Source organism: Ochotona curzoniae, unplaced genomic scaffold, assembly GCF_017591425.1.
Source record: "Ochotona curzoniae isolate NIBS_2020 unplaced genomic scaffold, NIBS_Ocur_1.0 scaffold_4506, whole genome shotgun sequence".
Taxonomy (NCBI): Eukaryota; Metazoa; Chordata; class Mammalia; order Lagomorpha; family Ochotonidae; genus Ochotona; species Ochotona curzoniae.
The window spans coordinates 427,713-451,949 of record NW_024467119.1 but is presented as its reverse complement, the minus strand read 5'-3'; the positions used below and the strand labels follow the sequence as shown (position 1 = coordinate 451,949).

General features: G+C 60.6%; 1 protein-coding gene across 1 annotated transcript; it reads right to left on the bottom strand.

Annotated features, from left to right (window-relative positions):
* Window positions 1-8,323: 8,323 nt before the first annotated feature.
* Window positions 8,324-12,246, bottom strand: KBTBD11 (kelch repeat and BTB domain containing 11). Its single transcript, XM_040967078.1, has one exon. It carries the CDS (start codon window positions 12,244-12,246, stop codon window positions 10,372-10,374), a length of 1,875 nt encoding a protein of 624 aa, XP_040823012.1. The 3' UTR covers window positions 8,324-10,371.
* Between the last annotated feature and the right edge of the window lie 11,991 nt (window positions 12,247-24,237).

Genomic DNA, 24,237 nt, shown 5'->3' with positions numbered 1-24,237 from the left:
GTGGCCTGGCGCAGAAGCCTAGTGGCTGAAGGCCTCACCTTGCATGTGCCAGGATCCCATATGGGTGCTGGTTGGTATCCTGGCTGCTCCACTTTCCTTCCAGCTCCCTGATTGTGGCCTGGGAAAGAAGTGGAGGATGGCCTAAAGCCTTGGGATTCTTCACCTGCATACGAGACCCGGAAGAGGCCTCCTGGCTCCTGGCTTCAGATCAGCTCAGCTCCAGCTGTTGTGGCCACTGGGGAGTGAACCAGCAGATGGACAATGTTTTTCTCTGTTTCCTTATTTCTGTAAATCTGACTTTCCAATAAAAAATAAATAAAATCTAAAAAAAAAAAGTTTTAGATATTTATTTTTATTGCACATAGAGAGGAGGAGAGACAGAGAAGATCTTCTGTCCGATGATTCTGTCCAAGGCTTTGGGCTGTCCTCAACTGCTTTCCCAGGCCACAAGCAGGGAGCTGGGTGGGAAGCGGGGCTGCCGGGATTAGAACTGATGCCCATATGGGATCCTGATGCGTTCAAGGCGAGGACTTTAGCTGCTAGGCCCTAAAATAAATATTTTTTTAGGGTCTACAGGGGTTGCTAGCCTGAACCTTGGGTCCCTGCTGGTTGAGGGTGAGGTCAGGACCTCCCAAGGAGGCTATGCCACCTGTCCCCCTCAGGGTAGCGGATGCTGTTGCCACCCCATATCACCTTCTGAGGCCTGGAAGCCCGCACAGGGCTGACAGGGAGCTGAACCTGCCACACCCTGGGTACATGGCTGGGTTCTGATTGGACCCCGGGACCTCCGTGACACTGTGTGTGGCACCGTGTGGGCTCCAAGGACTCCACGGGGACAGATACGATGCAGAGAGAGGCTGAGAGATGTCCCCAACTCCACACATTGGGGGGACCCCAGAGCTGTTCCACCAGGGCCACATGGACAGCCAGTGCCTGCTATGTGGGTGGGCCAGCTCCTTCCCTAGCCATGAGGTCGCAGACCACACACCAAGCAGACACTGGGGACACGTCCTTAACGTGAGAAGGATAAAGAAAAGCAAGGAGGAGTCAGGTTGTGCAGTGGGGCACAGAATCCGCTTGACCTCTGCAACAAGAGGGGACTCAGGCTGCCAGCTCGTCACGTGTGAACCGAGAGCAGTGTCAACTTGTCACTCAATCCCGTGCTGGTACTGAAATGTGTCACCCTGTGACTCAGGTCATCCTGTTTTTGAGCTCAGTTTTATATCTTACTGTTGTAACCTACAGGTTACAAAGAGCTAATCTGTAAGCTTTTAGAAACGACCAAGACCTAACACCCTGCCTGTCAGATGCATCCATCTGCACACACCGGAAGGGAAGCCGAGAGGTTTTCAAAATGCACACTTTCATTACAATCCTCAGCCCGCTATTAGCATAATGACATTCCCATGAAAAGTAGCAGAGCGTTAAAAATGATTTATTTGTGTATTTGAAACACAGAAAGAGAATTTTCTATCTGCTATTTGACTCCCCAGATGACTGCCATGCTGGGGCTGGGCTGAATGAAGCCAGCAGCCTGGGACTCCATGGGGTCTCCGCGGTGATGGCTGGGAGCCCAGGACTTGAACCACCTCCTGCTGCTTTCCCACGAGGTTCGCAGGGAGCTGGGTTAGAAGTGCAGCTAGGATTCACACCAGCATTCCAACACAGGACAACAGCATCGTAAATTGTGGCTTCACCCACTGGGCCACTGACAGCCCCAACAGGAAGTTCTTGGAGAAAAAAGGATCTGGATCCGAGTTCATGTTTCTGCAAATCTTCCCAACAACGGTCTTCAGAAAGAGAGGCTGGCCCATGCTTGGGCAGCCACTGATCCTGATTCTGCGTGAGGCTTGTGAGGCAACACCAGGCCCCCAGGAGGTGCAGCTGAACAAGGACAGCTGTCCCAGGCCACGCCCAAGTCCACCTGGGAATGACTCCTTGGCCGGTTGTCATGTGGAGTGTGAGCTCCCAGGACGCCTTAATCCTAAGCTGGGTGAAAGGCTACCTAGAGCTGACCTGCCTCACTGGCTATCTTGCCGCTCACGTTGTCAGAAAGCGCATGCCAGCGGACGGGACCCAGTCTGCTACATGCACATACAGTGCTCATCTCCTCTGTGTCACCTTCCCAGATCCCTGGAGCCAGTGTGAGACCCAGGGGGATACAAACCACCTGGAGAAGCACCTGCTCAGCCTCAGTACCCCAGAACCCAAGCCCCCCAATTTCCCCAGCGCCAAGCCCCTCCAACCCCCAGTCCTCCAAGCCTGGTCCCCCAACTAGCCCGGAGCTCCCCAGCCCCGAGTCCCCCAATCCCCCCAGTGCCGATCCCCTCCAGCCCCAATTTCCCCAGCCCAGGCCCCCTACTAGCCCAGAGCTCCCCAGCCCCAAGTCCCCTAATTCACCTCCCAGCGCTGATCCCCTCCAGCTCCAAGCCCCGAGTCCCCGGATCCCCCCCCCCCCAGCTCCAGTCCCCTCCAACCCGGAGCCCCCTCAGCCCCGATCCCCTCCAGCCCGATCTCCTCTAGCCCAGATGCCCTCCAGCCCGGAGCCCCAAGCCCCGATCTCCCCAGCCCCGAGTCCCCCAGCCCGGACCCCTCACTAGCGCAGAGCCCCCCCAGCCCCTCCCCTGCCCCAACCTGCAGGCAGTCACAGCAAGTGACGATTCCATCTGCGTCCACGAGAAGGCGCACAAGCCGCCGAGTTCCAGCATTCAACCTGGAGTTACTGTGTCCTTCAGGACTGAAATGCTTGGAATGTAGCTCAACAATCATTGCATTCCCCAGCAAGCATCCAGGTCCTAGGAGAAGCAGCCGGAGGCCGGGGGCTGGAGGGGAGGGGTGGCAGGGCTGCGTCCAGCACCCCAGCACAAGGGGTAGTCCACAGCTAAGGTTGCCTCTATCTACACTCCAGGAAAATGAGTAGAGGCCGCACTGACCGTGAGCTTGATCTGCACAGGTGTCTCCGTGTGTCCAGCCATCACCCTGGGCCCAGGAGTCACTGAATGTGCCACGTGGGCAGCCTAGACCTGTGGCTGGCGACAGCTCCCATGCTGGAAGTGACCCTCCAAAGCCCATCCCTGCACACACACACACTGAGGGACAGGTCCTCGGGTCCTCCTTGCCAGCCCAGGGAACCCAGACAAATGGAAAGGGGCATGGATGCTGCCAGAAGGGTGGGGAGTGCGCTCTCCCCCGTGGCAATGGACAGTGAGCCAGGCCTTGGCTGCAGGCCACACACCTTGGTATGGGTGACCTTGGCCAAACAGAAAGCAGGCATCCCCCTTCCTTCTGTGGCCATGCATGTCCCCATGCAGCCCCGTTCCTGAACAGAAACCCAAGACACTTTGGGACAACAATCCCACAAACAAGCCACACACACATACATAGGAAACCTGGAAGAAGCTCCAGGACCCTGGCTTCGGATTAGCTCAACTCCAGCCACTGTGGCCATTTGGGGAGTGAGCCAGGGGCTGGAGGACCTCTCTGTCTCTGCTCTCTGTAACTGCCTTTCAAATAAAAAATGAACAAATCTTTTTAAAAAAGAATAACCGGGTCGGGGCAGGCCAAGGGAGGAGCCGAGAGCTCTGTCTCCTTGTGGGTGGCACGGGCCCAGGGGCCAAGCACTGTCTGCTGCCAGCCATCTAGGGGCGGTCAGAGGCCATCAGCAGTATCTCAGCAGCTGCCCCATGGAAACGGTGAGGCCCCTCATGGCTTGTTCCCTCATACTCCTTGAGGACAAACAGAGGGAATGTCTGTGCTGCTCTCCTCTGAGGTTTGAAGTCCCTTTGCCGTCCACATCTGTCAAGCGGCCTGGGTTTCAGGGCACTGAGCACAGAGCTCCTGCGGCAACAGACGACCTACTTTGGGGGGCTGCTGTCCAGGAGTGACTCTCCTGCCTGGCCCCAGATGCCAGGCTGGCGTGCTCAGGCCACGTGGACAGCTGCCTGGATCTTTGTAGTGCTCAGCCCCTTGGGGTGCTAATCTTTATTTATCTTCTATTTATTTATTTATTTGGAGGACAGAGAAAGGAACAGTGAGAGACCCACCACCAGGCTCAGTGTCCAGACCTCTGCACAGCTTGGGCCTGCATCACGCCAGAACCCTCGGTCCAGGCTGCTGATGCTGGAGGCCCCAGTAGGTGTACTCAGGACAGCCCAGCAGTCCCGTGACACCGCACTACACCAGGAAACACAGCACATCTCGCTTCCTAGACTTACTCTGTTTGCTGCCTGGGTAACCTGGAGCTCACTGTCCCCGACACGCAATGCCGCGCAGTCACCAACAGGACCGACGTGGGTGTGCGTGTCCTCAGGCCCTTGCGCATCCCGCTGGCCCTACAGCTGCACGTCCTTGCACATCCTGCTCTGGCCCTATAGCAGCACAGGGGTTCACGGCCCCCATCCGAATGCAGCTGGAGACAGGAGCGAAGAGGCCAGAAAGAAGCCCCTGCCAATGCCCCCTGGTTAGCTGCACTGCGTTGTGGCCCTGGGGGCGCCTGTGAGTCCCCTCCACCAGCAGGTGGGTGGCTCCCCAACCCCCAGCAAGGGGCTGTCAGTGCAGGGGTCCAGGGTTAGAGTGAGTGGCAGTCAGGGCCCAACGGCGAGCCAGGCACTGGGCAGAGGCTGCAGAGTCAGGAAATTATGGAGTGCACTCACTCTTTGCTTCCACTACTCCTCTTGACCCGGCTCCTTGGCCCTGCCCTTCGACGCAGGAAACACGCATGCTGACACCCCAACTTTCTGGGCTGGGGGACAGCTGTGTGGCCGTGTAGGTGGGCCGAAGACTTCTTGTTCCAGCTTTCAGAAAACAAACTGACCACATGGGCCGGGCTCCTGGGAGGAGCTACCTCTTGTTCTGGCTCATCCCAGGTTCTCTGTCCCCGGCAGCCCCCTTGCCTGTCCTGCCCTGGCAGCCATGCATGTCCACCTGCCGGTGGGCATGGCTGAGGCGTCTGCTCCTCCCATCACTCCTCTCAGTGATGAGGAGGCAGGTGGGCGGCTGCCCCTGCTCATAGCCTCCAGTGACCATCCTGCCCCCAAGCGGATGGAGGGCCCAGGGCAGGTGAAGCCTGAGGCCTTGGCCTCCCCATGGCAATGGCAGAGCAGCAGGACCCGCCAGCCTCACAGTGCAGGCTTCTGCCCTCACTCTTCCCCCTCAGCACCACCCCACCCCTCACCCTCCACTGTCTCACCCCAAGCCGTATGCCCCACCACTCCCCGGCACCCTGTGTGCAGGGTCCTGGTTGACTATGAGTCCTTCAGGAACCCAGGCCCAGCCCAGCTCTGTCCCAGCTCCTGGCCTTCTCAAAGCCAGGGTGCCATCTTCAGGAGTGAGGGGTGGGCTTAAACCTGGGGCCCTCACGGCCAGGCCCAATCCCCACCCCAGTTCCCATCGCCTTCCCATCTTGCCCTGAGAGCCAGTGTGGGGGCTGTGGGACACTGTGCCTAGGGACAGAAGGCTTTTGTGCAGCCACATTCGTCCTGCCCCTTCCTCTCCCTCCAGGACAGAGGAGGCCGTGTTCTGGGTCGGGAGTGGGGTCCCGCATGACAGGCGTGCCATGGGGAAGGCGACCAAGGCAGCCACAACCAGTCCCCACCAGTGGCTGCTAGCAGCTCCGTGAGTGGCCTGCACCTGCTGTCCTACTAGCCACTTTCATCAGGGCTGCTTCCGGCCAGCCGTGGCTGTCTTTCCTGTTCCATCGGGGGTAGCAATTGGGGGGGGCAATTGAACCCCCTAAGCAGCTGTGCAGTGGGAAGCAGCATCCGCCCCCAGGCTTGGCTCCTGCTCACCATGTTGCTGGTGGGCATGTGGAGAGGAAGGGGAGATGGGCTCCACACGCAGGAAAGTCTTCCCAGGACTGCCTACCACCCACCAGGTCACCCAGCACCACCCGCGGGCTTGAAGCCCTCTGTGGCTCACACCTGAGCTGAACCCCACTGCACCGCTGGGTGCCTGATCACAGGCCCATCTCCTGCACAGCAGGTGACCCCAACCCGGCACCACCAAGACACTGCATGCTGGTGGGACTCAGCTCATGGACCAGTACTGACTGCTCATAAGCTTTGTGCATTAGAACATGTGTAGGTCTGGAGTTCCTTATGTAAAACACACAATTTCCCTCTATGAGAAATTCATCAATGAATTATTAGTTAATACATCACAAAGCACTACTAATAAATCATGTTTTTAATTGTAGACCTTTAACGATGGACTTTAAAAATTGGAAAAAATTAATGGATTTTCCATTGAACTCCAGGACTATGAGAAATTAAACAATCCCATCTTCCCCCCAAAATACTAGAATCTGCAAGTACCTCCCTGTGTCAGCAGAAAGCACCACAGAAAAGTCAGGGCAAGCTACGGAGGCCCTAGGAAGGGACAGGCCAGCCAGCCTTCCAGGGTGTAAGTCCAACGGGTGGCAAGGAAAAGTCCCACCAAGGCCAGGGCAACTGAGGCTGGGTTTGGGGCAAGTGGGAGCCAGCTCATGGAGATGTTCCCAAGGTCTTCCCATTGTGTGTTAAGTCCAAGACCCCTCAGCCTGTGTGACGGCGCTGATCAGCACGCTGTCCCCAACATGAAGCCTCCTTGAGGCTCAACCAGCCTGTGCTGTCTCCTGAAGACAGACAAGGGAGGAATGTGCACCTGTCAGGCTATAGAGGGGTTGGCTGGGCCACCAGCACCAAGCACACCCACCAGGCACAGCCACCCTCACCACAGCAGGGGCGGCCACACCCACCCACCAGGGACCTCTGATCCACACCAAAGCCTTGCCCCTGGTGCCCTGAGCAGGTAAGTAGATGGAGGGGGCCTGGACATGTGAGTGCTAGAGAGACGACGATCAATACATTTGTAGATGGGTGATAGATGATCCAGGACGATGATGAAGATAGATAGGTCAATTGATAGCTGCTTGCAGGGGTAGGCAGGTACGCAGATGACTGAATGACAGATCCCATGGTGGGTGCACACCCATGACTCCAAGTGGGATCCCGTGATGGGTGCATACTCAGGACTCCATGTGGGATCCCGTGATGGGTGCACACCTGGGACTGTACGTGGGATCCCGTGATGGGTGCACACTTGGGGCTGTACGTGGGATTCCATGACAGGTGCACACTCGGGGCTCTGTGGGATCCTCCTCACTGGCTCCAACAAGTCACCACAGGTGGGTTCTCAGGCTGGGGCACAAGGCGGCAGCCCTCAGCAGAGCCCCTCAGCCATGGTGGGTGACACCTGCTGGTGTCTGTGGTGGACAGTGGTAGACTGAGCCAGGCCTAGAGCTCAGGGGTACAGACACCACCAGGGACAACCCCACCAGTGGCCACAGCATGGGGGATCCTCTACTGACTGACGGCCCTGGAGGCCAAGGGGCAGTCACGTGCGAGGCCAGGTACCCCACACCTCCTCATGGGGCTTCTACCATCTGCCCTGAAATGGTGGCATCTCCACCTCACACAGGGGAAGCTGGGCACAAAGTCCTGTTATTCCCTGCCTGCTCTCTCACACACTCTCTGCAGCCCGGCCCCTGGGGTCTCCAGGGCCAGTGTCTGGGTTCAGTCGTTGCACATCAGGTGGGTGAACCCCAGGCCGAGAAGGAGACACAAGAGCCATGCCTCCTCTCTGCCCACAGTCACCTGGACCAGGCTACTGGTGCTCCTGCATGGGGGCTGGGCCTGCAGCCCATGTGCGCCTTGCCCAGGGAAACCGCAGGTCTGCTGGTCTCTCGGGGTCAGGAGACGTCATGCACAGCTGCAGCTCCGAGCCATGGCCACCAGTCCCAGCCCTACACCCAACATTTCCTCCTAAGCGCCGATCCCCAACCCCTGCCAGGGAGCTCGGAAGAAGCACCTGAGCTGTGGGGTCTCCCAGGTACAGATGAGGAGGCCAGTCCCCTCCAAGACCCTGCCCCTCGTCCCAGGGTGCCCCACTCCCTCCATACCCTGTGTGCTCCCAGACAATTGCCCCTGCCGGCAGCAGGGCTGATCCCCTAACTCTCCTGGCCAGAAAGGCAGGCCCTCCTGCCTCAAGAGTGCACAGTCCGCCTTGGGGTCCCTGCTGCCCACTGAGTCTGCCAGGGGCAGGTGTCTCCCCCCAACTCTCAAACTCCACTCTCCTGGCTCTGTGGCAGAGGGGGCCCTGAGATGACTCTTGTTCTCCAGGACCCCACCGCAACGAGAGTTCCCCCGCCTTGGGCCAAGGCACAGGGACCTCTGTTTGAGGTCTGTGGCCCTGAAGTGATCACCCTTCAAGGTAAGAGGGCCAGAGCAGCAAGGAGCAGCCGGTGTTCCACAGCCCATCAAACCCTGAAAACCTGCACCACTCGCACCTGCCAAGCCTCATTCTGGGTGCCTGGCCACTGCACCAGCACACACCCAGCCTGGACATCCTTGGGAGCATGACCTCCCCAGGGAGCTGGGCAGCAGAGGGCCACTCTGCTGCTCCCTTTGCAGCCCTAGGGACCTGGCCCAGACAGCAGCCCCAGCCCTCCCAGCTCCAGCCCAGGGAGAGAACAGCTAGGCACAGGTACCAGGAGCAGGCGCATTCCACACCATTTATTTCATTGCAGCGTGAAGGGACACACTAGGGGGTTCTACAGCAGATCTGCCTGGGCTTTTATAGGTCAAGTACGGACACACACACGGCCGTTGGGTGAGGTCACAGCTGCCCCGTCCCCACCTGCCACAGGGCTGACTCGGTGTAAGCAAGTGGCAGTATCCGGAGTCTCACCAAGCCAGGGAGGAGCTCTGGCCCCAACTTCCAGCTCACATGGCATGGAGGAGGTGCCCTACGCCTCACCCAGCATTCACACTGAGTGGAGGAGGCACCTGCCAGACCACCGCCCCACAAGGTGTTCACCTGGCATGGCGGAGGCACCCGCCAGACCACCGCCTGCACAATACTGGAACATGGTTCAGCCGGCCAGCACCTGGCCCTGAGAAAGCATGAGTGACTCTGAGCTGAAACGTGCTGCCAGTTTGCAGTTTATGCCTTCATCTTTGCCAGAATACTACATGGAGGAAAACAGAAAAGGAAAAAAAAATGTATACATATATCCTTACATTTAGTCCCAAATCAGAGCCCAGCAGGTAAGAGCGCATCTATAAGAACAGAAAAGCATGGGTGAGTGCCCCTGTGGGGGAGGGACTCAAGGCCCCCACACTGTGTTACAGAAGTGCTCACCACCCAAGACAGCAGCCTTGGCCAGCATCACAGTGAGCACAACAGCCAAAAGAAGCTGCACTTCCTAGGGACCCAACAAAACCGACACAGGTAAGGGCTTAACAAAGAGCCAAGGAATGTCTGAAGATAAATGACAAAGGAACCCACAGACCCAGAGTAGGGAAGCGCTGGCGGTTCCTGTGAGATGTCCCAAAGCTGCCAGTGGTTTCCAAGATGGAGAACAGCCAGTGGGATGGGCCGGGCCCCCTGGGTCCCAGCCTGGAACGTAGGTTTCCGCACGCACCTGCTTTCCCGGGGACAGGTCAGCTCTAGACAGCAGACTCTACACAAATGTCCCAGGCCACTCGGCCTGACCTCTGGGGCCACAGCCTGGCACCAGCCATTCTCCTGAGCCATGTTGGGGTGGACCCTGTTTGCCTGAGGGGTGCAGGGCAGGTGCTCCACACCCCCAAAAATCACACACAGGGTTCCTAATGGGGGAGGGGGTGTGCTCCAGCAGCCCAATAGGCAGTGAGGGCTCAGAAGGATCTGCAGCTGAGCTCCTGCCTACCCTGTCCCACGGTGGGCTTGGACACCCCACCTGGCGGAAGATCCCATGAGCCCCCTGAGTCCTCACGTTTAGAGTTCACAGTCAAGGAGGCTGACATTCGCCCAGGCTGCAGGGGGGTCCCGCTTGGCATGCATGGGGCAGACTTTGGGTGGAGAGGACCAGCGAGCGGCACTGGGCACACAGCACACCAGGCCAGGCAGCCAAGGATGCCCTTCAGCAACGGATCTGTTCCTTCACCAAACCACAGCTTCAGTTATCTGCCCTAAGTTTAAGCTAAAAAAATAAAACTTTTTTTTTTTAAAGCAACTTGTCCTGGGTTCTAGCCACAGCCACAGCTGGCACGGGGTCTCCTGGCAGAGCATTACCAACCCAACTGTGTGGAATCCCCATCTGCCCACAGCCCAGTCCCAGTACTGCCGGGCACTGCCGGGGACCCATCGTCGCCTCCAGACCACTCTTCCGGGAGTGTCGCCTACGGCACAGCTGCCCTAGCCTGGCGGCGGCAAAATGAAGCCAAAGAAATGCAGAGTGGGAAGGCGACGTTTGGTACAGCACGGTTCGCGGCCCCCAGGGTCCGAGGGGGCCACCTGCCAGGTACCTCCCACCCCACCCCCAGAGGCGTTCGTCGACCGCGAGCACGGCCGCTACGCCGCGCCCTGCTCGGGCTGTTCGGGCAGATTGAGGACGAACGGGAAGAGCACGCCGCGGGCTTCAGGAAGGGCCCCCAAGGGCTCGGGCTCGAAGCTGCCGCCCTCACCCGCGTCTGCGTCGCCCGGCGGGGGCACGAAGCGCCAGGTGCCGGCGCGGCTCACGCAGTAGATGGCCCCATCCAGCGCGGCACAGCGGAAGGGCTGCAGGCCGCAGGCGGCCGAGGCGCCCGGGGGCCGCAGCTGCGAGGCGCACGAGCTCCACTGCTTGGCCAGGCAGTGGTAGCGCGAGACGCTGACGCCGCCACCGGCGGCCGGGCCCGCCGCCGGCTGCGCGTCGCCGCGGGGCCCGCTCAGGTCGAAGCGGTAGAGGAAGCCGCCCAGGGCCACCATGTCGGCCGAGCGCTCGCGGCTGCTGCTGCACGGGCACTCCTGCCACTCGTCACGCCGGGGGTCGTACTTGAGCAGACGGTAGAAGAGCGAGCCCCCGGAGACGTAAATCTCGCCGTTGCAGGTGGCCGCCTCGTGGGCCACGGCGAAGGCGCCCCGGGGCAGCGGCGCCACGGGGCTCCAGCGGTCGGCGCGCGGGTCGTAGCGTTCCACACTGAGCAGACACTCGCCGCCCACGGCGTACAGGTGCCCGTCCAGGGCCAGCAGCTGCAGCTGCGAGCGCGCCTGGCACAGCGGCCGCACGGCGCTCCAGCGGTCGGTGGCCGGGTTGTAGCAGAAGACCTGGTCGGAGGGGCGCGCGCGGCCGTCGGGGCCCGCGGGCAACACGCCGCCGGCCACGAAGAGGTAGTTGTAGAGCACGCAGAGGCCGCAGCCGCGCGCCGCCGCGCCGTCGGGCAGCCGCGTGAGCTCGCGCCAGCCGCCCTCGGCCCGGTAGCAGTAGACGGCCGCCTCGGCGCGCGCGGCCCCCGCCTCCCCCGACGGGCTCTGCGGCCGGCTGCCCGCGCGCTCCCCCGCCGGCGGCCCGAGCGCGGCGGCCGACAGGCGCGCGCGGCCCGAGCGCAGGCGGCGGCGCAGCAGCAGGTCGCGCTCGGCGCCCGACAGGCGCCCGAAGACGGCGGGCTCGCGCAGCACCTCCAGGTAGTGGTCGCTCATGAAGCGGTAGGCCGCGTCGCGCAGCTCGGCCAGCCGCTGCCGCTTGGCCGCGCCCAGCACCTCCAGGCAGTTGGCCAGGCTCAGCTGCGGCGCCACGGCGTCGGTGGCGCGCTGCGCGGCCCCGGGCAGCTGCAGGCGGCGCGCGCCGGCCACCACCTCGGCCGCGTTGTCGGGCCGCACGCCGGCCATGCGGCCGCTGTACGCGTCGGCCAGCAGCAGGCGCAGCGCCGCGAAGCTCACGCCCTGCACCCGCAGCACGTCCCGCGAGGCGCGCGCGCGGAAGTAGTCGCTGCGCGCCGCCAGCACCGCCTTGTGCGCGCGCAGCCGGCGGCCGCAGACCTCGAGGACCAGGTCGGGCTCGCCGTGCGCGGCCCAGGCCCCCGGGGGCACGGGCACCGGCTCGGCGGGCTCCTCCGGGGACGTGCGCTCCTCCTGCGGGGACGCGGGCTCCTCCTCCGGGGACGCGGGCTCGTCCGGGCCGCCGCCGACCTCCCGCTGCGTCTCCACCACCCGCCGGCCGCTGCGGCACGGGGGCGGGGAGGCCGCGTCCCCGGAAGGGGACGGGGAGGCGTCCGCGGAGCTGAAGCACAGGGACGCGCCGAGGCTGCAGGGAGCCTGTGGCGCCGCCGGGGCCGCTGCGCCGTCCTCCCCGCCGGCCGCGTCGGGCGCGTGCAGGCCGCCTTCCCCGGGGGTCCCTGCGGGGCCGCGCGCCGAGTGCCCGCGGTCGTCCCCCGGATAGAGTACGCAGGCGGCCCCCGAGTGCGCCATGGGAGCCCGGCCTGGCGCACCCGAGGCGCCGACGCCGGCAGCTCCGTTCAAGGTCTTCGCGCGGCCCTCGCCCTTCTGGCACGGAGCGGGGCGGATCCGACTCGCCCTGAACTCGTGAGCCGCCGCGGCTTCTGCGAAGGTTGTCCCCCGCACACACACACCTGGGCGAGGTGAGTCCGTGGGTCCCCACTGGGGCCTGGCGCGCCCCTGCCCAGGGGCCAGGATCTCCACAGCGAGGTCTGTAGGACACAGCTACCCCACAAGGTTTTGCAGCCCTTTACTGTTAGATGGCAAGGTCCTGAGGGCCGGCCCAGACTCACGGCCGTGCCGGTCACCGCCCTGGCGCCTTCTGCAGTCTGATATGTCACCAGGGATGTTTTTCCATTCTCGGTCCTGTTTGGAGCAGAGAGAGACAGAGGAGGGTCTGTGAGTATGGGGTGGGGGCGTGGTTTCCGGTTGACAGAGTTTTGCCTAGCCCCCCCCTCTCCGGGACATCCCAAATATGGAAGGCATTTCATTTAGAAAGGGGGACCCTCCCCACACACCCGCCCTGAATGCACTGGGGGGCTGCCAACTCTGGAGGGCTTCCTGCCCGTCTTCCCAGGGACCTCAGGGTCATAGAACACAAACGGTTGTGGCTCCCAAATCCACGCATGTGCCAGGCTCCCCTTGCAACAGGTGGACCTCCCCGCCCTGCTGTAAGGGGGTCCACAGGTGCCACTGGCCAAGGCTTTCAAGGACTGCAGCCCCCCTAGTAGAGCAGTGTAGCCAGAGGACACCTGACCCTGGGACCGTGGCTGCTCTCCTGAGCTGGGTCCACTTGACCATGATGGACAGGGGCCGTTCCCCTGGTTTGTGGCTCAGGCAGTGACTGCTCTGGATGTGGGATCTGCCCCTGCACTAATGTCCCACGGTGATTTCCTGGCCTGCTCCCTGCATGTAGGTGCGGGGTGGGAGTGCGGACATGGGAACTGCTGGCAGGAAGCATGGGTGTGACCTGGCAGCGCCCGTGTGTATTCAGCTGTGCTGTGCCTGGGCTGCTCTGCCGGAGACGGGGACGTGGGAACACGCGGGTGGGCTGCCAGAGAGGATGCAGGCCCACGTGGGACATGGGGACAAGCGTGTGGACCTGTGTAGGCAGACTGCTGTGGCCTGCAGAAGAGACGGAGGCCCAGGCCCACGAGGGACAAACAGGCGAGCTAGTGAAGATGGGCTCTCCCCGGCTGGATCATCAGTCACATGTAGCCTTACGCCAGTGGCCAAGGGGATTCTGCACTGTGGGGCAGCCCAGGGACTGTGCCTCCTGGCATGTACATGGTGCGTGCCTTCCCCAGTGACCCACAGCAGGCACTCAGAACCAGGTGAGGGGGCCGGCCCATGGGCGTCTGATGCTGAGTCAGCAGCTCGGCTGTGGCCATGGGTATCACACTTCTCGGGGCTATCTGGAGGGGCTTTCCTCCCCCTTGTGGAAGCTCTGGGGTTGGAAAGCCCCGGAGAAACCCAGGGCCCTGTGCAAGTACCTGCCCTATCCCCATCACCAGGAAATACGTGCAGGGCCCCTCCACTGGGGTGGGAAGGGGCCTCCCCACAGACAGGGCAGCATGGGGCATGCTGGCGAGGCCATGCCCAGCTGTCCCTCCCGATTGGACGTGTTCCAAGAACCAGCTTTCATGAAACAATGCAGGTACGTTTTCCCTCAGCGGGCATACAGATTCCTTCTGAGGGAAGGTGGGGAGTCTCTACTGATTTTTGACTTTTGTGTATGACCTCTGTAGTCCTGGCAGGTGATGGCACAGCATGTTAAGCCTTTGTTTATGACACTGGCAACCTACATTCCAGCTTTTCAGTATCCAGCTCCTGCCAGTGTGCCCAGGAAAAGCATGCCAGGTGGGGGTTGTGAGCTCCCAGCCTGGCCCTGGCCATCATGTGGAGGGGCAACTCCTGTGTCCCCTTCTCCGTCACTGTCTTCAATGTAAATAAAGATCACCTGTGATCTCCCATATTGACTGTCACATGGGCATTGGTTTATTGTGGACTTCTGTTGGCAGCATGCCTTCCTTCACATCCCCGCTCAGCATGTGAAAGCATGTGCAGACCCTCGATGGACTCCTGTGTGCTGTCTGAAAGAACACCCTTCTCAGGTCCTCGCACCCCTGCCAGTCCTGGGCCATGCCCCACAGGACCACAGGCTCCCAGAAATGTGCTGGGCCCACATCATTCCAGGACAGCGGGATTCACAGAGCTGGCAGCCCAGGAATCCATGGAAAACAGCCACACGAGAGCCATACAGGTCTGTGGACAAGGACACGTCGATTCCCTCATTCTTGGGTGTGCACATCAGCGCTGTTTCTCAGAGCCCAGGCTGGGTGGCTCCTGGCTCCAGCTGTGTGGGGAATGAACCACTGTATGAAAGTTCTCCCTCTGTCACTCTGCCTTTTCAGAGAACTGGAGCAGGTGTCACAGAGGCGGTCCTGTTTGCTGATGGGCCCAACATGCTCAGAAGAGGGAGGACAAAGGACCCCCCTGAGCCTCCTCCATGCAGTGTGGGCCAGAGAGGGACAGCCACCTCCTCCCTCAGGCGCCATCCCAGCAGAAGCCCCGATGTGGTGTCAGTGCCCACGATGGGGTAACACTCAGGAAAGGGCAGATACTGTAAGAGGAATGAACACGAGTGTGGTTCAGGCAGGGAGGACACAGATGGTATCCAGCCTCTAGCAGCATGGTGACAATGACAGGCAAGGGCCTCAATGGGTGTCAGAGTTCAGGTCATCTCTGGCTTGGGGAGTACAGTCAGGACCTACGGTTGCTCAAATGACCACATTGAGCTTCAATCGTTCTTGAAGTCATTGGTTTTTTTTTTTTAAAGTGGGGGAGCCCAGCACTGTAGCCTAGCAGCTAAAATTCTCACCTTGCACGTGTTGGGATCCCATATGGGTACCAATTTTAGTCCCGGCAGCCCCGCTTCCCATCCAGCTCCCTGCTTGTGGCCTGGGAAAGCAGCTGACAATGGCCCAAAGCCTTGGGACCTTCACCCGTATAGGAGACCCAGAAGGGGCTACTGGCCTCTGGCTTCGGATTAGCATAGCTCTGGCCGTTACGGCCACTTGGGGAGTGAACCATTGGAGAGATCTTTCTCGCTGTGTATCTGACTTTTCAATAAAAATAATAAATCTTTAAAAAAAAAACTTGAAATAGTTTACATGGTGCATCTTTGTTTTTAAAAAGCATGTAATTGGAAGGCAGAGTTAAAGAGCTCTCCCATGTGCTGTTCACTCCCCAGATGGCTGCAGAGGCTGAAGCTGGGCCAGGAGCCTCCTTGGGTCTCCCCCATGGGTGCAGGGACCCAAGGGACTGGACCATCCTCCGCTGCTTTGCCAGGCCATGGATTGGAAGTCGAGCAGCCGTGACTAGAACTGGCATCCACACGGAATGCTGGCACTGCAAATGGCAGCTTTACCTGCTAACGCCTGGCCCAGTTCCTACCTGGGAAGCCCTCCCAGATGTGGAGAAAGAGCCCTGGGCACCACCCTGTTTACCCCGCAGCACAGGCCCCATGCCCCCCAGTCACTGTCATAGCCTGAGTGCTTCATGGGCAGGACACCCAGCCCGGGGTCCACCTCTCACTTGGCCCCAGACAAGGCCCCAGCTGGCTTCCAGCACACAGGCACAGGGGTGTCCCCACAATGAAGGCGCCGGCTTGTCGAGGCGCTGCCTCTAGGTCCCTGGGGAAGAACGTGTGAGCCTGTCAGGGGAGGGGAAGGTCCCTGAGCTGCCACACATCATGGGCCGCGGAGACAACACTGCAGCCCCATGTGCAGAGGCCGACACGAGCTGGCCTGGAAGACTGCTCAGCAGCCCAGCCGACTGCTCCCCTCAGCCCAAGCACTTGGGCCTTCCCAGACAGGGAGCTGGACTGGACGATGAGCAGCCAGGATTTGACCAGTGCCCATATGGCATGCCAGTGCTGTAGACGGAGGCCTAGCCTTCTATACTGCACTGGCCCCTTAATCTAATAACTGCTTGTTTTAATTTTATTTGAAAGGTGGGGGAAGTATGGAGGGAGGTATTCCATCCACCAGTTTGCTCCCCAAATGCCCACCACTCCCAGAGCTGGGCCTAGAATACACCAGGAGTGAGGAGCTGCATCCAGGCCCTGCTGCTCCACAGGGTGGCCAGCAGCAGGGAGGCCGGCTGGGAGCATAGGACAGGCTGGACCCCAGACACCCTAACTGGGGGACATTCCCTGCTGCGCCCACACCCGCCACGGCCAACCTCATGACCCCTCCTCCCGTGAGGTGGAGCACCCACCAGTGCCCAGCAACCAGGATCTGAGCTCCATCCTTCAGGGTGGCACAGCGTCCACCTGCCACACTCCCTTCCCGTCCTCAGCACTGGCCCATGGTCTGGATGCTCACTTGATGATCTGGGTACCAGGCATCTAAGGCCATTGTCCTGGCAGAACTTCGGGACCCATGGGATATGGAGAGATCCTGAGCAGCAGACACGAGCTGACAGGGTTCATGGAAAGCAGACCCACACAGACCCGGAGGCCACTGGCCAGCGACCCTCCTCCCCCACAGGAGACCCACACAGACCCGGAGGCCACTGGCCAGCGACCCTCCTCCCCCACAGGAGACCCACACAGACCCGGAGGCCACTGGCCAGCGACCCCCCTCCCCCACAGGAGACCCACACAGACCGGGAGGCCACTGGCCAGCGGCTCCCTTCCCCGACAGAAGTGAGACCCACACAGACCGGGAGGCCACTGGCCAGCGACCCCCCTCCCCCACAGGAGACCCACACAGACTGGGAGGCCACTGGCCAGCGGCTCCCCCTCCCTCTGCAGTCTGTTCACAGCAGGGAACAAAATGGCCAGCCCTGAACCCCAGGGAGGCACGTGTCCTTCCTGTTATGCTTTCTGACCTGTGACAGCCTCAGACGCTGCATCCCATGTGGACACACCACTCCCCTGTTCAGCCCAATTCTAGAGCCAGCGAAACTCTAGGCCTGTGGCTGTTGACCATGCTCGACAGCAAGCCACAATGCATGGTTGTTAACATCCTCAGCTGCCCGTTGCATCAGAGAGGAAGGCTTGGGCAAGATGCCCCAAGCTAGCCTGCTGCAGTCGCCACACCTGCTCGCTGGCACAGACATTGGTCACACCATAGAGCTCCAGCTGCTGCAAGCATTTCCAGGTAGACAGATGGCTGTGCCACCTCATCTAACAGCAGCTGTGCACAACTACACTTGGTTTTGGGTGTGTAGAGGCTGTGCTGGGTGGGGCCTGCTCAAAGCCCAGGAAAGGGCCAGCAGACACAGCAGGAAGTATCCAGCTCCTGCGACTGGGCGACATGCACACCGCTCAGTGACCTGCCCCTGAGCTGTCCTGAAGCAGGTGCACAAGCCAGTCACTAGCAAGATGGTCCCAGTACTCCTGCCCACAGGAGCAGAATCTACCCATGATGCTGCCAGGCTAAATGTGAGGGCAGCTCAGCCCATGCAAACCCCTCGGGAAGGCCAAATGTGCCCCTCAGATGCACACTGCAGCTCAGCCCATGCAAACTCCTTGGGTTTACAGACGGGGACACTTCAGGGCCAACTGTGCCCTCTCAGACACACAATGCAAGTCAGCCCTGTGCACACCCAGGGCACAGCCCAGCCCCGCCATACAGAGCTCATGGGGACCAAAGATCTGCTCTCATCAATGCCCCAGGGAAGCCCCAGCCCAGAAGCCATGGCTCACACAAGCACCCATCCTCCCACTGGCCCCTTGCAGGCCCCAGGTCTGCACACCCTGGACTGTGGTGCCCCTTGCCACTGTCACTGACCCAAGCCTGCACATCTCAGGAAGACGCCCAAGCCCAGAAGTCAGGGCTCGCACAAACATGCATGCTCCCGTCAGCCTCCTGCAGGCCCCAGGTCTGCACACCCTGGGCTGCGGTGCCCCTTGCTGCTCTCTCTGGCCCAAGCCCATATCCCTGGGGAAACAGACCCTGGGTCTTGGGGCAGAGGCCCTGTCTGTGCCCTACTGGAGATGGCACAACTGGATAAGGATTAGTACCCCAAGAGGCCCCCACCCCGTGGGCTGCTACAGCAGCCAGAGCAATGCTGTGGAGGGTGGGTGGGGGCATGGGGTTGGTCACTGGGACGACTTCCAAGGACAACCCCAAAGTTGTGACCACTAGGGACCCCAGTGGGTACCCAAGCGAGTCAGAAGGTGCCAACACAGTTGAGGCCGAGCAAAGTGAGGGCTGGGGCTGCAAGACTTAACCCAATCTGCCTGTGCCCATGGCAAGCTCCCTGTCAACCCATCTTATGGTGGAATCAGTCAGCACACTGACAGTGTCAAGCCCTCAGCACGGAGCTCTGGCAACACACAGACCAAGCCGCACACCACCCTGGGCCTTGCCCACCCTGCCCTGCCTGCATGTACTGTTCTTTCCGCCCACCTGGGGGTGCTGTTGCCTGCTCCCCTGGGAGCTTCTGGCACTGCCACTGCATTTGGGGTGCCATGGTCCAGTGTGCAGCAGGCCCTGCCCTCTGCCCCCATAGTGATATCCTGGACCCTGGCCACTGGGGCCACTGGAGATGCCTGTGCCAGGCCCTTCAGTCTCAGGGTGCACAGGCCACGCCTTCCCAGGCTCTGCCTGTAACCACCACACCATTCCTGGTGGCAACTGCTGAGCTGCCGGGAGCTGTTGACAAAGAGGAATTCCTCTGAGTTGTAAATTTCTTATAGGAGCTGCTATTGGCTATTTTGCACATACATGCCCTGTGCCAACTCTAGTTTCAGCTTAATCATACTTTCTAGAGAAAAGCCAAAATCGCAGCCTGTTCAGAGATGCGAACCCCTGACCTTTACCAGGGGAACCAGGAAGCAGGCGTCCACTCCCTGCACAGACGCTCCCACCACCGGGGGCTGCAGGCTCAGGCTCCTAAGACGTTCCAGATTGCACAGAGTCCTGATTACCCAGCAATTTACTGTTGGCATGTACTGAGCCACTCAGGGCTGAAACTCGATCCCAGACGCCGGTTGGCCTGCGGGTGGAGGGACCTTTGTTCCCAGTGCGGGGGGGCACTCATAGGAGCCCCCTCATACCCAATCCTCCGGCATTTGGGGTACGCTCAGCACGGCCATGCCCACACTGGCTACTCTCCCAACCTCAGCGGGGCCAGGGCAAGGAGGGACACTGCCCGCGGCTTCTTCAGCCTGTGCCCAGAGCCACCTGAGGCCCCTCTTCCCGTGCGCCCGCTCCCCAAGGCCAACAGCGCGGCCTTGGCGCTCGAAGCCCAGGACTAGATGCTGACCAGTCTCTCCTTTGGGACCCAGGAGGGGCTGCCAAGTGGGAAGCAGGGGCGGCTCAGACGCACGGGGACGCCGGCGAGATCTCCGCTGGTCGCTGGAGTCCCCGCCATGAACGTAGCCCCAGGTTGCACAGTGGGGCAGCGGGGGCTCCAGGCGCATCTGGCGTATCTGGCAGCCCAGGCGACAGCAAAGCGCGAAGGGGCAGCAGCCGGGGCGCCGCCTCCAACCCTCACTCCCCTCCGGGGGCTCCAAGTCCGCGTGCAGCCCCGAGCCCTCTTCCTGCGACAACGCGTGTGCGGCGAGGCCTCCGCCTGCCTCCCTCCCGCCTCCGAGTCCGGGACAGCTCGGTCGGGGCCCTGGGGGTCGCGGCCACAGCCGCCCATTTTCATTGTCCCGGGGCTCGGCGGCCCGGCCAGGCCGGCTGGGGCCTGTGGGAGCCTCCGCACGTCCCTCCCGCGCGCCGAGCAGCGGACTCTCCTCCGCCGCTACCCTGCCCCGGGAGCCCGCCCCTACCTCGCCACTCTGCGCCGAGCCCGCCACCCCGGCGCCCACCCGAGCCCGCGACGCGCGACCCGGCCGGTGGTCCCCCGCGCATGCGCCAGGGCCTCTTCCCGCGCACCTGTGCGAGCGCGGGCCTCCTGCGGGGAGCACCTGTGCGAGCGCCTCCGGCCCCCCGGGGTGCTGCCCGCGCAGCTGGGAGCGCTGGGGGCTCCCGCGGCTCCGCCCGGCCCAGCTGCGAGGCCGCCGGATGGACGGGCTAGCGGATTGGGCACTCACCGCGTCCGCCGAGGCCGAGCGCTCCAAGGGGCGCGCGTTGGAGCCCCGGTTGGGGCGCGGCGCGGGGGTGGCTCCGGCCGGGCGCGCGCGTGCACTCGCCGCGTCCCCCCGGGCCAAGCGCGCCGCCGGCAGGAATCGGCCGAGCGGCCACGGTGGCCGCGCACCCCGCCCTCCCGCCCGCTGCGGCGCCGCCGTGTTAACCCTTTCGGGTGCGGAGGAGGCTCCGGGCGCCCCGCCTGCGTGCTGGGGCTGCGCACAGGTGCCCGCTGGGCTCTGGGCCCGGGGCCGCGGCAGTTCCCGCTCCTGGCGGGTTCCCGTGCCCTCCTGGTTCTGAGGTGAAGTGTGGAACGGTGGGATGGATGCCCTGTGTTCCTGTCTTTTTAGAAGCGAAGCGTTGTTGACGCATCTCAGGGTCCCTGAGAGATCCCCAAGACAAAAAGCTCAGAACCCAAGAACGCAAAAGGCGCGCTACCTCCCCAGTCCCTCTGTCCGGTTTCTGAAAGCAAGATTTCAGTCCCCGCAGTGCTCACGGCTCAGGGGTGCCCTGACAACCTCCCAGGCCGGCCCAGAGGCCCCAGGCCAGGACAGCCACGCCGGAGGGATGCAGCACCCAGGACGCCTGCTTCTTCCTGCCAGGTCAAGGCTAATGAAGACCAGGTCCTGGCATCCAAGACAGCTGGAAGGCATACATCTGCAGGAGCTGACCGCTGGTCAGAGGTCAGACCCCCGGGGAAGGTCCTTCGGTGCCCAGCCCTGAGGCTCACCCAGGTGTCCAGGAGAGCCCTGAGGTGGTACTCTGTTGGGGTAGAGGCACCGTCAATCAACTATAGCGTGTTAAGATATTCCCAGCATGCCTCACTGATATTCAGTGTATTCCAAGAGCCAGCATGGGAGGGGGACATGTTTGGAGTCTCATGGTCTCCTGTACCTTCTGGAGCTGGGCAGCCCTGGCTCACCCTCCCCTCAACACACACACACCCCTGTGGACTTATTGGAGGCCTCAGCAGTCACCACTGGTCTTGTACCAGCTGCCTTCTGGAGGAGGGCAACCTTCCTGGCTGCCCCCCTCACACACACACCCCTGCAACAGTGGTGGCTGGTTCACCTGCCCAAAAGAGCGGCTGTAGGTGGGACCTCCATGAGCCTTCAGACTCAAGATGTTTCCTTTTAAAACAAGGGCGCAGTCCCTCACCATGCAGTTGGTTACCAGTTTGCTTCCTTTTAAGATTTATGTATTTACAGAAAAGCTGAAGCTACAAAGAGAGACCAAGAAAGAACTCTTCCACCCTCTGCTTCACTCCTCAGGTGGCTGCAGCAGCTGGGGTGGGTCTGGTGCTGTCACCATCCAGAAACCAGCAAGTGCAGCTGACCTGGGCCCAGCTCAGAGGCCTGGGCTGCATGTGGAAGCCGCTTGGGGAAGTGGGTATGGCCAGTGCTGTGGAGTGAGCATCACTTGTCAGTTGGGGCCGAACACTGCTCCCTTGAGCCCTGCCATGTCCTCACTGTGCCAGGGAGGCTACCGTCCTGCCACATCCTCGCTGTGCCACAGGGTTTGGAGAGGACACCAACATGCAGCTGTTCGTGGGTCACGACTCACACTTGTCACAGCCAACAGTGTCCTTGCAGCTTGGGGTGCTGGCCAGGTAGGTTCGTCCTTGCTGGTTTGCACAGCACCGGGAACCTTGAAGTGTGGATGACCAGCATTTCGGTCACTTGTCATGCACCATATTGCCCCCTCGCAGTCAGGTGCAGTGCCTGGTGAGGGCACAAGATGCCCGCAGCAGGTGCAGAGTCCCTGCAGACCCCATGCCCCAGCCGCTGTGTTCTACTGACCACTAGCAAAGTAGCTGATTTGTCTTAGTCACCTTCCAGAGCTCCCGAGTTTTGGTTCTGGCTCCCTGGGCCCCCAGAACTGTGCTAAAACGGACCCTACGTCCCCATAGGCAGCCCGTGCCTGGGCCCTCACCTGCCCATGTCCTAATCCATCTGTGTCCACCATCCATGCAGGAAGCAGCTCCCAGGCTCAAGTGGAAATTTCCAGCAGTCTCATGTGGCTCCAAGCACTCTCCAGAAACCATCAATGGAGGTGCCTGAGAGTGGACAAGCCCTGTGACCCGCAGCCTCAACCGTGGGCTTAGACGCCAATACACAACCACGTGTCTGCCAGCCACACTCCTGCCCTCTGCTAGTCTGCACTATGCCCTGGCTGGGCGCCACAGAAGGCAGCGCTGCTGCCATGGCCACCCAGTGCTCTGCTGAGGCTCCCCCGTCCCCAATTATCCCTGTAATGTCAACACTGATCAACCCCCTTCAGAAGCCTGTTTCACTGTCTGTAACTTCAGACTCCTGCCAGCAGAGGCTGCAGCCCTGGGCCAACCCAGAAAGCAGGTAGTGGAGCCAGGAAGCAGCTGCCAGCAGCCTGAGTCACCCTGGCAAGCCCTGCCCATGCCCAGCTGCAGATGAGCTCCATGTGCCCTTCTGCAGCAGGAGACCCCAGACAGGGGCTGTGTGGGTCTCAGCAAAGAGGTGCTTAGGAACCTAGGAGCAGCAAAGGAGAGACAAGCAAACACACAGTGCACACACATGTACTGTCACACAAATGCATCCACATGCACAGTGCGCACACACGGAATTCTTAGCTGGGCACTGGTGCAGGCACCATGGAGCCCTGAGAGCCAGCTTTGAGGGGTTAGTGCTTCCCAAGAGCCATGTGGTGTGGAAGCTACAGCGGCCCTCAGCAGCCTCCACTCAGACTGGGCCATAGTGCCTTGCAGGAGTTGCAGCTGGCATGGACACTGTCTACATGTGAGTGTACACGTTTGAATGTATTATATATGTAATCATGTGTGCTGTATGAGTGCACTTCTTAGTATAAGTGTGGACATGTAAGTCTGTATGTGTATTGGTAAGCATGTATTAATATGCATATGTATTGTATATACTTGAATGCATTGTGTAAGCACATGTGTGCGAGAGTACTGTATGTGTATTTGTGCAGGTGTATGCTTGCGTGCGTAATTGCAATGCAAGTTTATGTATATGTGTAAACGTGTAAGCACATGAGTGTACTGCGAGTTCGTTGCATGAATGCTTGTGTAAGTGTACATGTGTGAGTACACATTAGTGTGAGTACATGTGTTTATGTCTGAATGCTTGGTAAGATCTCTGTGTGAGTACAGGTATGAATATGTATGTGTGCACATGTATGAGTGTGAATATGTATGAGTACATAATGAGTACACATTAGTACATGTACATTAGTACATGTGTGTCTGAGTGCATGTGAGTACATGCTAGTACACGTGTATAAGTGTGAGTACACAAGTGTGTTTGAATGCTTTATAAGGTATGTGAATGTCAGTATGAGCATATGTGTGTACAGGTGTGTGTGTGTGTGAGTAACGGTCCAGGAGGGCTGGGACCACGGGGCGGTGACACTGCTGGGAGTGGGGCAGGTGGGAAGGCCTCTCCCCACCAAGACACCATCACTCTTCTGCTCGAACAGGAAGAAGGCAGCTTGCTCTCTGCACCTTAAATAAGAATTTTGTTCTTCTGTGGCAGAGCCTAGGAGGCCATTTTGTCTACCTGGTCGAGAGGCGGGAGACAGGGTCAGGAGATGGAGGGAGGGGAAGGCAGGCAGTGGTCCAGCCAGGACGCAAGACTGGCACAGGCACCTCCACGGGCAGGCAGAGCTGGCAGAGGAGTTATCAGCGCTCAGCACCAGAGCCTCTTCCACACGTGGAGATGATTCTTGGCAGGTGCCAGAGCCCGCCAGGCCGAAGCATGCGCGGTCCCAGCATGGCCACCAGGAGGAACAAACCCTGGGCACACTCGCCAGATGGTGTTTTGGTTTGGATCAGATGCTTCCTGAGAGACTATGAGTAAGCCACAGGCTGAGACATGAACTG